Below are 14054 nucleotides of genomic sequence, written 5' to 3' on the forward strand. Positions count from 1 at the left end.
GCACTCCAGCCTGGGCGACAAGAGTAAAACTCCATCTCGGGAAAAAAAAAAAATTTTCTACACACTTTACCTTGTTTCCCATTGCATGTGTTGCTGTAACACATGGTAATTACCACTAATTTAGCAATTTAACACAAACCTTTTCTGATAGTTCTGTAGGGTCAGAAGTCCAATACCTTTCTGATTGAGCTAAAGTCAAAGTGTCAGTTTTCCTTTCTGGAGACTCCTGAGGAGAACTGATTTTCTTGCCTTTTGCCTTTTTCCAGCCTTCCAGAGGCCGCACACCATTCCTTGACTCTGGACCTTCCTCCATGTTTCAAAGCCAGCCATTATATGCATTTTAAAAGCAAAATTGTATTTTTTAAAATTAAAAAAACAATTCTCCAAATGGAATCAAGTGCTGCTGGAAAGATTTTTTTTTTTTTTTTTTTGTTTTTTGTGGAGTCTAGCTCTGTTGCCCAGGCTTGGAGTGCAATGGTAAAATTCTCAGCTCACTGCAGATCTCGCCTCCCGGGTTTCAAGCAGTTCTCCTGCCGTCAGCCTCCCGACTAGCTGGGGTTACAGGCATGCGCCACAGACGTCAGTATTTTGGTACTGTTTAGGTAGAGGGGTTTCTCCATGTTGGTCAAGAGTCTGGTCTCGAATCCCCCGTACCCTCCAGGTGATTCAACCCGCCATCGGCTTCCAAAGTGCTGCGATTACAAGCCTGAGCCATTCCGCGCCGGCCCTGAAAGATTTTTTTTAAAAACACATGTTGAAGTCTGCACAAATGGCCAGTTAACCACACATTGCCTATTACCTTACACACATCAGTATTATACTGTCATGTACGACAGACTGATGTCCAATAGAACATCACAACAGGACATGCAATAACCTCAGGCAAACAAAATAACATTATATTCATTAACCACTATTTTGCCCAATCAGGAATAGATTATGGATTCGCATTAGGAAAAAAGAACCAGATTTAAAGGACGTTTACAACAATAAACGCCTTTTCTGCATGAGGCCTCGTTAACAGGACAACCGAATTCAGAAACAGTCCCATTCCCCCAAAGACTGCACCTTCACTCCTCCACCGGTTTTCCTGCGTCATTTTAATTGCAGTTGACCTTTTCCATTCGACATGCTTAGCAAGATTTTTCCTCCATTTTTTGTTTTTTTACAAGAACGATCTACTGCACACAAGAAAAATGCTATCAGAGGAACACAAACCTACCGCGCCGTCCTCCAGTCTCAGTCGTGAAAACAGGTATTAATCGTTTTTCTGTGCTTTCCATATTTCCTTGAATGAGAATGTAGGTTTTTTAATATCGAAAAATTTTTAAAGGAAAAGCAGTTAAAAAAAAAAAAGCCTCTTTCCCCACATTTCCTGGTCTGTCTTTTCTGAGCCGTCCAGAAAAAAAGAAGAAAAAAAAAAAAGAAGGAGAGAGAAAAAAAAGAAGCCTCACTCTGTAAGAGAGGTATAGGTTTTTTCAAGTCTCAGGCAAACGTAAATGACAAAGCGACTTCTTTAAAAAAGAAAAAAAAGACTGCCATTTAAAAGCTGACTGGTACGATCCTTGCCCTAAGTTATATTGAAAACTTCTTGAAAAAATAATGTAGACACGAATCATCGTTACCCAAACATGTGATTCCATGTACCAGTCACTACCTTTTTCTCGTTCAGGTTAAAGGCTGTAAATTGCTTGAAGGCTCCTCAGAAAGAATACATTTGGGTTCAAATTTGCTTAGGCATCGTGTGGTGCGCAGCAAGCCGAGGAAACCCATCCACCGGGCCTGGCGCAGAAGCGCACTGACGCCCAGGTCTGCGATGTGGGGCCCCGGGCTGTGGGATTTTGGATTGTAACGTGGTCTAGGCCTGAACTCGCGGCGTGAAAGGCCGACCCTGCCGAAAGCCGGTGCGGCGGGCCCCACGAGCAGTATAGGTCTCGGTGCGAAGCCGCGGGCATGCCAGCTCTGCCGGCGACGCCGAGTCCGCGCTGCTGAGGGGAGCCGCGCTGGGGCGGCGGCGTCGGGGCGGGGCGGGAGCCAGGCGGCAGCTCCAGCGCCCGTGGGGGAGGAGCGGCAGCGGCGGCGACTGGAGCTGCTGTGGCGACCGACGCGAGGCGGTGGCAGAGGAGACCCACCCCTGTCCACATGGACAGTCGCAAAGGCCTCCGCTGATGCATTCACGCCTGGGCGGGGTGGGCGGACGACCGTAGCGGCGGCGGCTGCAGAACGAGTTGGGGGCCTGGAGGCGCCTGACGGTCGCGGAGACCTCGCCGCTCCGGCGCGGCGGTGCGGCCATTTTACGGCCTGGGACGAAGGGAGGCGTGTTTGTGTGCTCGCCTTCATTCTCCTTTCTTGGGAACCCACGGCTGGGGGAAGTTTCTCAGGCAGCCTGGGTGGGCGGTGGATGGGGAGTCGTGGGCCGAGAGGAACCGGGCCCGGGAAGCGCCGTCGTCGTCGTCGCCGCTCGCGTTCCCCCGGAGGGGCCTGAGAAGCTCGGGCCGCGGGCCTCGCTGCCCGCCAGCCCGCGGACAGGCCCGGGCGCGCCTGGCCTGCTTTTGTGTAGGCCCATCTGAACCTGGGAGCGCCGCCCGCCTGACGGCTGAGCCCGAGGCCCGCAACCCTGCGGCGTCTACCCTCCTCCGGCGCGGCCCCTCATCCCGGCGAGCACGGCGGCGGTGTGGGCCATGGATTAAGAAGGAGGCGGCGTGGGAGGAGGAAGATGGCGGCCGGCAAGAGCGGCAGCAGCGCCGGGGAGATTACTTTTCTGGAAGGTACGTCTATTTCTGCCCTTGACGGGGAGAAAAGAGGATATACTGGAAAACGTGGCCCCCAGAACCCCGGATATTCAGTTATCTGCGCTGGGTGGGTTTGGGGGGCGGTGAAGTACGAGGGATGAGCGATGACGGAGAGGGAGTGTGCTGCGAGCGCGCTTGGTTTGCGAGCCGGTTCGGCCCGGGGGCGCGGGTGGATTGAGCCGCGAGCCAGAGTTGGTGGGCGTCCTTTGAGAGTGCGCGCTGAAGTCGTTGACATTAAAAAAATTTTTGGCGTGGTGGCCTAAGGATGAGAGCAGCCAGCATTCACATCTTGTTTGGTGTTCATGAAAAGTTTCAAATTGCTAAGGTTGGGTGCAATTGGGGACCAATCTAAGTAGGGAGGGGACAGTTAGTTTCATTGAGGTGTGTTTTATACCCTCTCGTCTGTTTCTCAGAGTTTCAGGCTTGCTTTTGCAGCCAGCCTTCCAATTAGGCCTGGCCTTGTCTGATATTCTTTCGGAATGTGTTTTTATAAAAACATTCTATAAAATAATTTATCTGGAAAAAGAGTAAGGTTTACAGTGTCAATTTTGGGGCCGTAACTAAAGCTCATTGACACAATTTGAGTGTTTTATTCACTCGTGAGGGAGAGTTAAACGTTTGCTCTAAGTAGACTAAGCCAGTCTCAAAAGCTGTACCTTTTTGTTGGGGAAGGTGGTAATGGGGAGCAGTATTGATTTTTTGGCCTATGAATATATAAGGACCCCCAAAATAGAGCTAAATGTTATTGTAATTGTAGACCAAGAAGTGTCTATATTACTTAATTTGACTATGGGTTCAGTGTTTACACTGGTGATTGAGTTTATAAATATGTTTATCAAAATGAGTCTCTGCTGCTCACAGACTCGTTTTGTTAAAAAGAATTAACTACTCTTTGGATAATTTTGCAAAGATTTTCATTGCAATATGTCATAAGCTTTACTTCAAAAATAACTTTTTTTAGTATGTTTCGGAAACATTACTGAATCAAGAAAGTACGATTTAACTTAAAATTAAGAAAACCCCTAAATAGGTTCTATAGGAGATTGTTGAGGAATGGGAATGCCTTGGTACTGTTTTGTTAACAGCACCTCGAACAGTGCCTGGAACACCATAGGTACTCAATATTAGTCTAGTGAAAGAATAGTGAATAATAGAGGTAATTTTTCTTAATTCATCTTACTTGAGTATAGTGAAGTGAAAAAAAAATCTTACCGTACAAGCCAGGCTTTATCTGAAAGTGATGAGAACTTTACAGGAGATTTCCTAGTAAGAGTAAGAAAAGCTTCTGAGTTTTTCTGAGTTCGTTTGGTATTACCTCCATTCCAGTTTGCAGAATGGGTACCTGTCAAGAGGCTGAGAGGGTGCAGCTTGTGTTACAGGTAGTGCTATGTGTGTTGTTTTTGTTTTGAAATTGGAAACAAAAGATGGCTTACTCGTGCTTATTATCTTCAGTATGCAGATGATTATACTTTTGTGCTATCCTAGATTTCCAGCTTCTGTAGGCCTGATTGAGTTAAAATTCTAATTGGATGAACATAGGGAGGATTAAAAAAAGTACAAATAAAGCCACAGATGTAGAGTTAATGTGAGTTTCAAACTACTGCTTTTAGTTTAATCTAAAGGTCTTTGAGTGTACAGGTGTGATAAATTCGAGTTTCACCATGTCTTAAGCATTTTCATAAAGCAAGCAAATGGTAACTTCTGTAGAGCATAAGCATAAGGGTTCTGAGCGCGGTGGCGCACGCCTTTAATCACACACGGCACTTTGGGAGGCCGAGGCAGGCGGATCACTTGAGGCCAGGAATTGGTGACCAGCTTGGCCAACATGCGAAACCCCTCTCTACTGAAAATACAAAAGTTAGCCGTGCATGGTTGGCGTGCGCCTGTAGTCCCAGCTACTGTGGAGGCTGAGGCAGGAGAATCGTTTGAAAACGGGAGGCAGAGGTTTCAGTAATTGCGCCACTGCACTCCAGCCAGGGCAACAGAGCGAGATTCTGTCTCCAAAAAAAAAAAGCGTAAGGGAAAGGAGCAATTTTAGTTCCTCATAATACATTTTCGTATACTATATTGAATCTTTCCAAATAAACGAATTGTATTTAATACCACTTATGTTTTCTGCTTAATTTCCCATGATTCTTTTGGTGTCTTACACTTTTAATAATAATAAAATATTTTAGCCAGGCGTGGTGGCTCACGCCTCTAATCCCAACACTTTGGGAGGCCGAGGTGGACGTATCACCTGAGGTCAGGAGTTTGACACCAGCCTTGCCGACATGGTGAAACCCCGTCTCTACTAAAAAAACAGAAATTAGCCTGGCGTGGTGGCGCCCGCCTGTAATCCTAGCTACTCAGAAGACTGAGGCAGGAGAATCGCCTGAACCCGAGAGCTGGAGGTTGCAGTGAGCCAAGATCTCACCATTGGCACTCCAGCCTGGGCAACAAGTGAAACTACGTCTCAAATAATAGTAATAATAATAATAATAATAAAAATATTCCACCATAATTTGCCATATATTCTGCATTATCAGGTTTATAAATGTTCAAAATATTTCCCCATACATAGGCTCCTAGGATTTAATATTAAGACATCTACATATTACACTTTCTTTACTTTCCAGTCGACTCCTTGAAAAACTAAACTAGGTTTTCATTCACTCATCACATTTACAGCATCCTACTCTACCAGGCAGTGTACCACGGTGAATACAACAGTGCATACGAGAGTCGAGGACTCTGCCTTTATTTAGTCTTCTATCTTAGGTTCTGTGAAAGCATATCTCTGTAATAAACTGTGAAAAAGTAATGACTTTATCTTTTCATCATCATATTTCTTGCACCTGAAACATGTTTGTTGTTAATGAAATAAACCAGATGATAAACAGTGTGATGAACACTGGAAGACATAAACAGCAGTGATGGGGAAGCCATTTTACATAGCATTGAAGTCAGGAAAGCATCCCTGATGAGGTTACACTTAAGTAAACACCTTAACTAAGAGACACTTCAGAATATGGCAGAGGGGATACATGTAAAGATTCAGAGGTAATATATGGTACCATTTGATAAGCAAAAAGGCTGAAATGTAGAAAGCAAAGGAGAGAGTGATATGAGAGGCAGGCGATGTTTCATGCAGGATCATGAATAATTTTTATATCTCTCTCAGTAGCGGGAAGCCATTGAAGAGTTTGGGGCGAGGGGGTGTAATGATATGGTTTATCTTTTTTAAAAAATCACTTTGGCTGCTCTCTGGAATGAATTTAAAAGGGACAAGATTAAAAGCAAGGCAATAAATTAGCATAATATTGTAGTAGTCAAGATAGAAGTGGTCAGGTCTTCAATTAGCATGATGTCAATGGAGATTGGGAAAGAGAAGTTGATAGGTTGAGGATATCTTTGGATGTAGAGCTTCAGGACTTGATGAATTGTACATTGAGTATCAGAATAAGAGGAATCAAAAGGTTTTGTTTAGCTTGAGATATTGGTGGTGCTGCCGTTTACTGAGATGGAGTAGACTGATAGAAGAATGAGAAGGAAATTAACAACACTGGTCATATTAAATTTGAGATGCCTATGTGACATTTTTGCTCTAAAGTATGTTTTATATCTTTATAACTACTGAGATTCTAATTCCATTTCTTTTTATAGCTTCTCTAGGGAAAAGGAGACGTACTGGCTGCATTCTTTATTTTATTCATGCAAAAACACACTAAAATTGTATGGATTTCATTAAGTCACATGTTAAATTTTTTTACTCTCCTCTCCCCTCTTTGACTTGTTCCTTTCACTTCTCTTCACTAACTGTTGATCATACCCCCTTTCCACTTATGATAGACAGTTTTGGCAGGTTGCTCCCCTGTATTCATTTATTCAGTCAACAGATATTTATTGAACACCTGCTGTGTTGTAGACAATGGCACTGCACTGAGAGGCATAACAGTGAGAGAGAAGAAACCATGTTTTTTTCATAGAGTGTTCAGTCTAGTGTGGAAAGTAAAAAATAATAAAATAATAATGCTCTTAAATGTAAAATTACAACTGACAAGTACAGCAATGGTGGGTTGTTTATACAAGTTGGACATCCCAAATTTAGATATCCAAAATGCTCCAGAATTTGAAACTTTTTGAATGCCAACATGACCCTCCTAAGAAATGCTCATTGAATCAATTCAGATTTTTGGATTTGGGATGCTCAGTTGGGATAATATAATTTGCAAATATTCCAAAATCTGGAGAAAAAAAAAATCTGAAATCTGAAACATTTCTTCTAGTTTCAAGCATTTCAGATAAGGGACACTTAACCTGAAATCATGAGAATTGGATCTAATCAGGGTGGTTTGAAGTGGGTATTAGAAAACAGAAGGTGGGGAGGCAGTGCTTTCTAGGCAGAGGGAATAAAATAGGGGAGCATGGCATGTTTGGGGAACTTAAGGGAGGACAATATGGTGTCAGGAGAGCGGTGCAAGATGATACTGGAGGTGACATCATTTGTTTCAAACAAGGTCAACAGCCGGGCATAGTGGCTCATGCCTATAATCCCAGCATTTTGGGAGGCCGAGGTGAGAGGATTGCTTGAGCCCAGGAGTTTGAGACCAGCCTGAGCAACATAGTGAGTCCATGTCTGTACAAAAAAATTAAAAAATGATGTGGGAGGATTCTTGAACCCAGGAGGGTGAGGCTGCAGTGAGCCATGATCGTACCCCTGCATTCCCACCTGGGAAACAGAGCGAGACCCTGCCACCCCCCAAAAAAAGTCATTAGCTGCTACATGGAGAATGCTTCAGAGAGGGGTAAAAGATTACCCTGTTAGGAGATGATTGGAACATAGGACAAAGGTGATTGATGGTAGCTAGCTTGTCTTATAAACTTTCTTTTGATATTCTACCTCCTCTTTTTTTCACTCTGGGGGCTCTAACAAGTCTACTTACTCTCTCATTTCTTCATTTTTGTATTGCACTTGTTCATATCTGGTTTTCTTTTCCTTTTTTTTTTTAACCAAGTGAATTCCTTCTCCTATATTTTCTCCTGTTTTTCCTGAAGTAACTTTTTTCTGCCTTTCCTTTCTAATGTGCATATATTACTACTTTAGTTTGTTTTCCTTTTCATTTCAGCCTGTCTTCCTTTATGGACTTTCTCTACTAGATTGAAAAGACTGATGCTAAACTATTGCATGCAATGTTGTTTTCTACAGATACCAACAAAAATGTTTCTGTCTCCAAATGAAAAGTGTTTTCCATTTCCATTTAGCCAGTCTTTTATGTTATACATAAACTCAGTGCAGAACCCAGTCAGTTTGCCAGTTTTACTGGAGACCTAAAGACCTCACACTGTCTGTTAAACTAGAGCACAGTTTCTCCCAAACAATTGGCATTCTATGGAATATGAACAGGGTTTTTAGTTTCTGCCTGCTTAGGGGAATACACCTCTTTTTATTTTGATTGCATTACTTTTGGAAACTACATCATGGTGTCATTCCTTATTTACTCCTTACTTAAGTATGTTTATTTCCTGATTTCATCCCAGTTAAAGTGATAAATAAATTGTTTATCATGTGAGTTCATGTACTTGAAATAGTAAAGTGGAACCTCACTTGGAATGAAAGTGATTTTCAGGCAAAGTGCAGTGGGTCATACCTGTTATCCTGAGATAACACTTTGGGAGGCCAAGACAGGAGGATTGCTGGAGCCCAGGAGTTCAAGACCAGCCTGGGCAACATAGCGAGGCCCCACCTCTACAAAAAATACAAAAATTAGCCAGATGTCACAGAATGCACCCGAAGTCCCAGCAATTTAGGAGGCTGAGGTGGGAATATTGCTTGTTGCTCGAGCCCAGGAGGTTGAGGCCTGCAGTTCATGACACTGCACTTCAGGCTGGGTACAGAGCTGAGAAGAAAGAAAGAAAAAAAGAGAGGGAGGGAGGAAGAAAGAAGAGGAAAGGAGGGGGGAAAGAGAGGAAGGAGAAAAGAAAGTGATTTTTCAGTAGAAAAGCATTGAGAATATGAATTCAAAAGTCAGAATGCTGAGGTTCAACATCTGGCTCTACTACTTGTTAGCTGTGTGATCTTGGATAGATTACTTAACCTTTCTGTGTTTTCTCAGCTGTAAAACAAAGATAATAATTGTCATTAAAAAATAATAATTGTGGTTACCTTAAGATTGCCATAAGGATTGAGGTAATATATATTACTTACAGCAATTCCAGGCATATAATAAGCACTCCGTGTAACTTGATATTATTTATTTTATTAGCAGATAGAGAAAAGAAAAACAGCTTCCTTTCCTTGCTTGTCTTCTCTTCTACTTGAATTTTAGTTTGCCTTGTTTTTCTTTCACTGACTACCTTTTCTTTTTTTTTTTGAGGAGTCTCGCTCTGTCGCCCAGGCTGGAGTGCAGTGGCCGGATCTCAGCTCACTGCAAGCTCCGCCTCCCGGGTTCACGCCATTCTCCTGCCTCAGCCTCCAAGTAGCTGGGACTACAGGCGCCCGCCACCACGCCCGGCTAGGTTTTGTATTTTTTAGTAGAGACGGGGTTTCACCGTGTTAGCCAGGATGGTCTTGATCTCCTGACCTCGTGATCTGCCCATCTCGGCCTCCCAAAGTGCTGGGATTACAGGCTTGAGCCACTGCGCCCGGCTCACTGACTACCTTTTTCTAGATAGTAACTGATTTTGACCAGTGTTGTAATGAGAGAGGAAAGAGAATGAAATTACATACTTTGTATGGCTAGACTTTCATAAGTTGAGTATTCCTGTTGCTATTAGAAAAGTATGTTGAATATTTGAGGAACTTGAGGTATAGAAGGGTTGTGTGGCACAGCTTAAGTTATTGGGGAAGTCAGACTGTAGCCTGGGACCAACTTAATAGCTTCAGCTTTCTTCAGCATTTCCTTCCTCTCTCTCCTCTTCCTCATCACTTTGCTTCCCTGTTCTTACTCTTATCTCTTTTCCTGTACCTCCCCTAAAGGAAGGGGCAACCGAACAAGAGAAGGAAAAATAATAAGTTATTATGGAGAAGTTTTATTGATGAAGCAGCACTTTTAAGAAGGCAAAAACGGAAAGCCACAAATCTCTTGCTGCCCAGCTTCGGAAATTTACAGTGTTACTTCTTCCATATTGTATTAGCCAAAAGAACACAGAGCCGGCCCTGATTGAAGGAGAGAGGGAGTAGATTCCACCCTTCAGTGGGAAGAATGACAAATTATTTGCAGCTATCTTAATCTATACAGCCATCTTTTGTCTCCCATACCTACCTGGTATTTTTTCCCCATTCTTTCAACAGCCATAGTATTTTTCAGCAGTCATATAGTATTTTAAATGACAATTCTTAAGAAACCGAAAATCCAACTTTTGGACAGTTTGGGAAGCTAAAGAAAGACAAAACAAAATTGGCAACTTAATTAGTAATTTATTTCAAAGATATAAATAGCAACAGAAACTTTCATTAGTTTAGTGTTTTGTTTTGTTTTGTTTTGTTTTTTGAGACGGAGTGTTGGCTCCGTTGCCCAGGCTGGAGTGTGGTGGCACCATCTCAGCTCACTGCAACCTCCGCCTTCCCTCCAGATTCAAGCGATTCTCCTTCCTCAGCCTCCCTGGTAACTGGGATTACAGGCACGCACCACCACACCTGACTAATTTTTCTATTTTTTGTAGAGATGGGGTTTCTCCATGTTGTCCAGGCTGGTCTCAAACTCCTGACCTCAACTGATCCACTCACTTCAGCCTCCCAAAGTGCTGGGTTTAGAAGTGTGAGCCACCTGGCCTTAGTTTAATTTTTGGTTGATTGGGAATGGATTCAGGAATTTCTGAAACTAGGCAAGCATAAGTATGGACAAAAGAGGAAGAATGTTAGAAACTTTTCTTTCCTTTTGTTTTTTCTTTCATTTAGTGATGCCTGGGTCATACTGTCATTTTCATTACTTAAGCTCTTAGAAATGGTCATACTATTCACGATATTAAAAATAAAACAGTATCTTGATACAAAGTGCCAGTTAATCCACTAAGTCACAGACTGTTAATGCTCACAGTTACAGTACACTTAAATTGCATACCTAAGTCATATTACTTAGGATGATGCAACAATGGATAATCCATTATTGTGAACTGCAAATGATGGTTGCCATCATCAGGTAATAAAACAATGGCTACAGTTACAGAAAGTGATAGATAATCTGTGTCATATCTGTTTGACACTAAAAACTGGGTTGCTTTTGGCCCCTAATTTTTTTGTCTACCTTTGGATTTTGTGCTTCCCAGAATCTTCTGCATCCATTGGCAAAACTTAGGACCTATCATCTTCAGAGTATATGGGGCTTTCAGTGCTAAAATTGGGATAGTACCAGGCACACTGGGATGTTTGGACAGTCTGCCTTGTCCTAGTTTAACAACAGCTACTTTGAAGCCATCTGAAACTAGCCTGGAGTAGTATGACAACAGCTATGTTCTGATCTTGCCTTTGGAGGTTGTTTTTGTTTGTTTTGTTTGGGGGTGGGGTGAGAGAGGACTTGCTATTTCAAACACATTTTATACTTTTTGAAGATGTTTTTTCCCCTCCCAAATTCACTGCATTACAGTCTTTGAAACAGAATGGGAGAAAAAAATTACAAAGTGCTGGCATCCAAAAGATGGTAAATTCACTTTTCATTTTTGATAAAGAGTGGACAATGAGGAACTAGAAATTCTCCTAGGCTTGGAGAATTTAAACTGTTTAGTAACCGTGTTGTTTCATATATTCAAAAATCTACAAACTTTGTACCCTCATAACCTCCTACTTATCTAGCACTAAATTCTGGAGACAAGATGAAGGTACTACTTCTTAACTGCCATGACCCCTGCTCGCTCTACTTCTGTGGAAACCAATAACTTCTCTTTCTTCATAACCCCAGCGGTCACTATTTGAATGAAGTGGGATTCCAAACATTTTGGCATTTGATCTTCTGCTTTCAGCCCAAGTTGGTTTTCATTTTTTAACCACAGGAGATACCAAAGAATGATTTAGTAAATCATAATAGCAAATAAGTCTGAGGCTGTTTATCAGCTTCTCCTTCACAAGTTTGGATATCAGCTCCTCAGTCTCCTTTGCTTTCACCATTTACAGACTTCACTTGTTTCTTGAGTCTCTGTTAATGTAAGCTTTTTATGAAACTGTCCATCTTCTTGAATTATGTATTTTCACTTTGAGAGTTAAAGTGTTCCTCAAATTTCATTGGTCTGTCTCACAGAATTCTGAATTCCCTGACACTTTGATGATCCTCTCACTTTAGAGCATAAGAAACATTTGGAACTACTTATCTCATGCAGTCATTTCTCAGTTTAATTTCTGGCTTCTAAGTTTGTGTGCTTCAGCTTGAGATAAGTGTATTTTTAAGAGATTGTGTATTCTGTGTAAAGGTAGCACCAACTGCACCACTTTGGAATAGGTATCATTGCTAGACTTTTTCATTCCATAGAAAGCTAAGGAGTTCCTGGCAACACCTGTAGCACTAAACTACTGCCTGACTAATGAACTGAACTGACTATGCTAGCATCCTGCTGAAAGGTACATAGAAATAGATAGCCTAGTGAAGCTGGGGTCCTAAGGGAAAGAATATTTTGGTTTTGGTAGCTCACAGAGGGGTCTAATTTAATATGACATCCAGAAATATAATATTTTAAGACTTTATCTTGAAAATAGTAGTGATCTATTGGTTTGTCTTCTGTACCCTAAGATACAGGTTTTGAAGATCAGGGACTTGAGAAAGGCTTAACTAGGTGATTTTTCTTCTTCATGTAGCATCTGCAGGGATGATTTGGTGGTGGCTTGTGTGGTTTGGTTGGGAAGTTCCATGTCTGCAGTCTAAAGACCTCTTTAGATGGCCTCTGCAGCAGGGTACTCAGACTTGTAACATGGTGACTCAAGGCTTTGAAAAATCTTGATAGTTCTTGAGAACGACTTGGGCTGTAGCCTACAAAGCCACATAAAATTGCTTTCCTAACTTTCACATTTATATTTATATTTATATTTCCTTTTGCTGCATTTATATTTCTAAGTTACATTTTTCTTATGAGTTTTTCTCATATTCATAATTGTGGTACACTTATGGCTCACTGCAGTCTCAAACTCCTGGGCTCAAGGGATCCTCCTGCCTCAGTCTCTTGAGTAGCTGGCACTACAGGCATGTGCCACCACAGCCAGCTGATTTTTTTATTTTTATAGAGACAGAGTGTCACTGTGCTGCTTAAGCTGGTCTCAACTTCTGGCCTCAAGCAATCCTCTTGCCTTAGCCACCCAAAACGCTAGGATTATAGGTGTAAGCTGTCTGATAACCCTATGAGACTATCAGAAATTAAAACATCACTACAGTGGGAGATGATGCATAGAAACAGGAAAACTTAAAAACGGCTACTGAAACCACTTTGGAGGTCAATTTGGCAATACCTATTGAACTTGAAATTGCACATCCCTGAGGACTAAATCATTCCATTGCTAAGGGATACCCTAGGTCAGGTATCAGAAAACTATGCCCCAGTCCGGGCATGGTGGCTCACGTCTGTAATCCTAGCACTTTGGGAGGCCAAAGTGGGCAGGTCACTTGAGGCCAGGAGTTCAAAACCAGCCTGGGCAACATGGTGAGACCCCCCTCGCTACTAAAAATACAAAGATCAGCTGGGCATCATGGCACATGCCTGTAATCCCAGCTACTTGGGAGACCGAGGCACGAGAGTCACTTGAACCCAGGACGTAGAGGTTGCGGTGAGCCAAGATTGTGCCCTGCACTCCAGTCTGGGTGACAGAGCGAGATTCTATCTTAAAAAAAAAAAAAGAAAAGAAAAGAAAAGAAAACTATGACCCAGCCAAATTTGGCCAGCATTCTGTTTTAAGAGGCTCATGAGCTCAGAATGGCTTTTATATTTTAATGACTGGAGGGAAAAGTCAAAAGAAGAATGTTTCATGACACATGCAAATTACATGAAATTCAAATGTCATTGCCCTTAAATAAAGTTTTATTGCAACATACCAATACCTATTTGCATTATCCCAGCCTTCTCATTGAAATGGCAAGGTTGAGTAACTGACAGAGACTGTGTGGACTACACAGTGTAAGATATTTACTATCTGGCCCTTTACAGAAAAAGACTGATGACCTCTGCCCTGGAGAAACACACATGCACAAGGAAACAAACTTAAAAAAAAAAAGTTCTTAATAGCAATATGAGACATACTAAAATGTTCATAGTAGCAATGTGTGTAACAGTAAGAAGGTGAATGTAACCTAAATTTCCACAAATGGG

General features: G+C 42.2%; 1 protein-coding gene across 1 annotated transcript in view; it reads left to right on the forward strand.

Moving 5' to 3' along the window:
• The first annotated feature begins 2665 nt into the window (after window positions 1-2665).
• Window positions 2666-14054, forward strand: part of SENP6 (SUMO specific peptidase 6) — a 117745-nt gene continuing 106356 nt past the window's right edge. The window contains 1 exon segment of the mRNA XM_017881128.1: window positions 2666-2768. Coding sequence (XP_017736617.1) covers window positions 2717-2768 — 52 coding nt within the window. The 5' untranslated portion in view covers window positions 2666-2716.

The sequence above is a fragment of the Rhinopithecus bieti genome, unplaced genomic scaffold (assembly GCF_001698545.2).
Source record: "Rhinopithecus bieti isolate Rb0 unplaced genomic scaffold, ASM169854v2 scaffold_12476, whole genome shotgun sequence".
NCBI classification, from domain to species: Eukaryota; Metazoa; Chordata; class Mammalia; order Primates; family Cercopithecidae; genus Rhinopithecus; species Rhinopithecus bieti.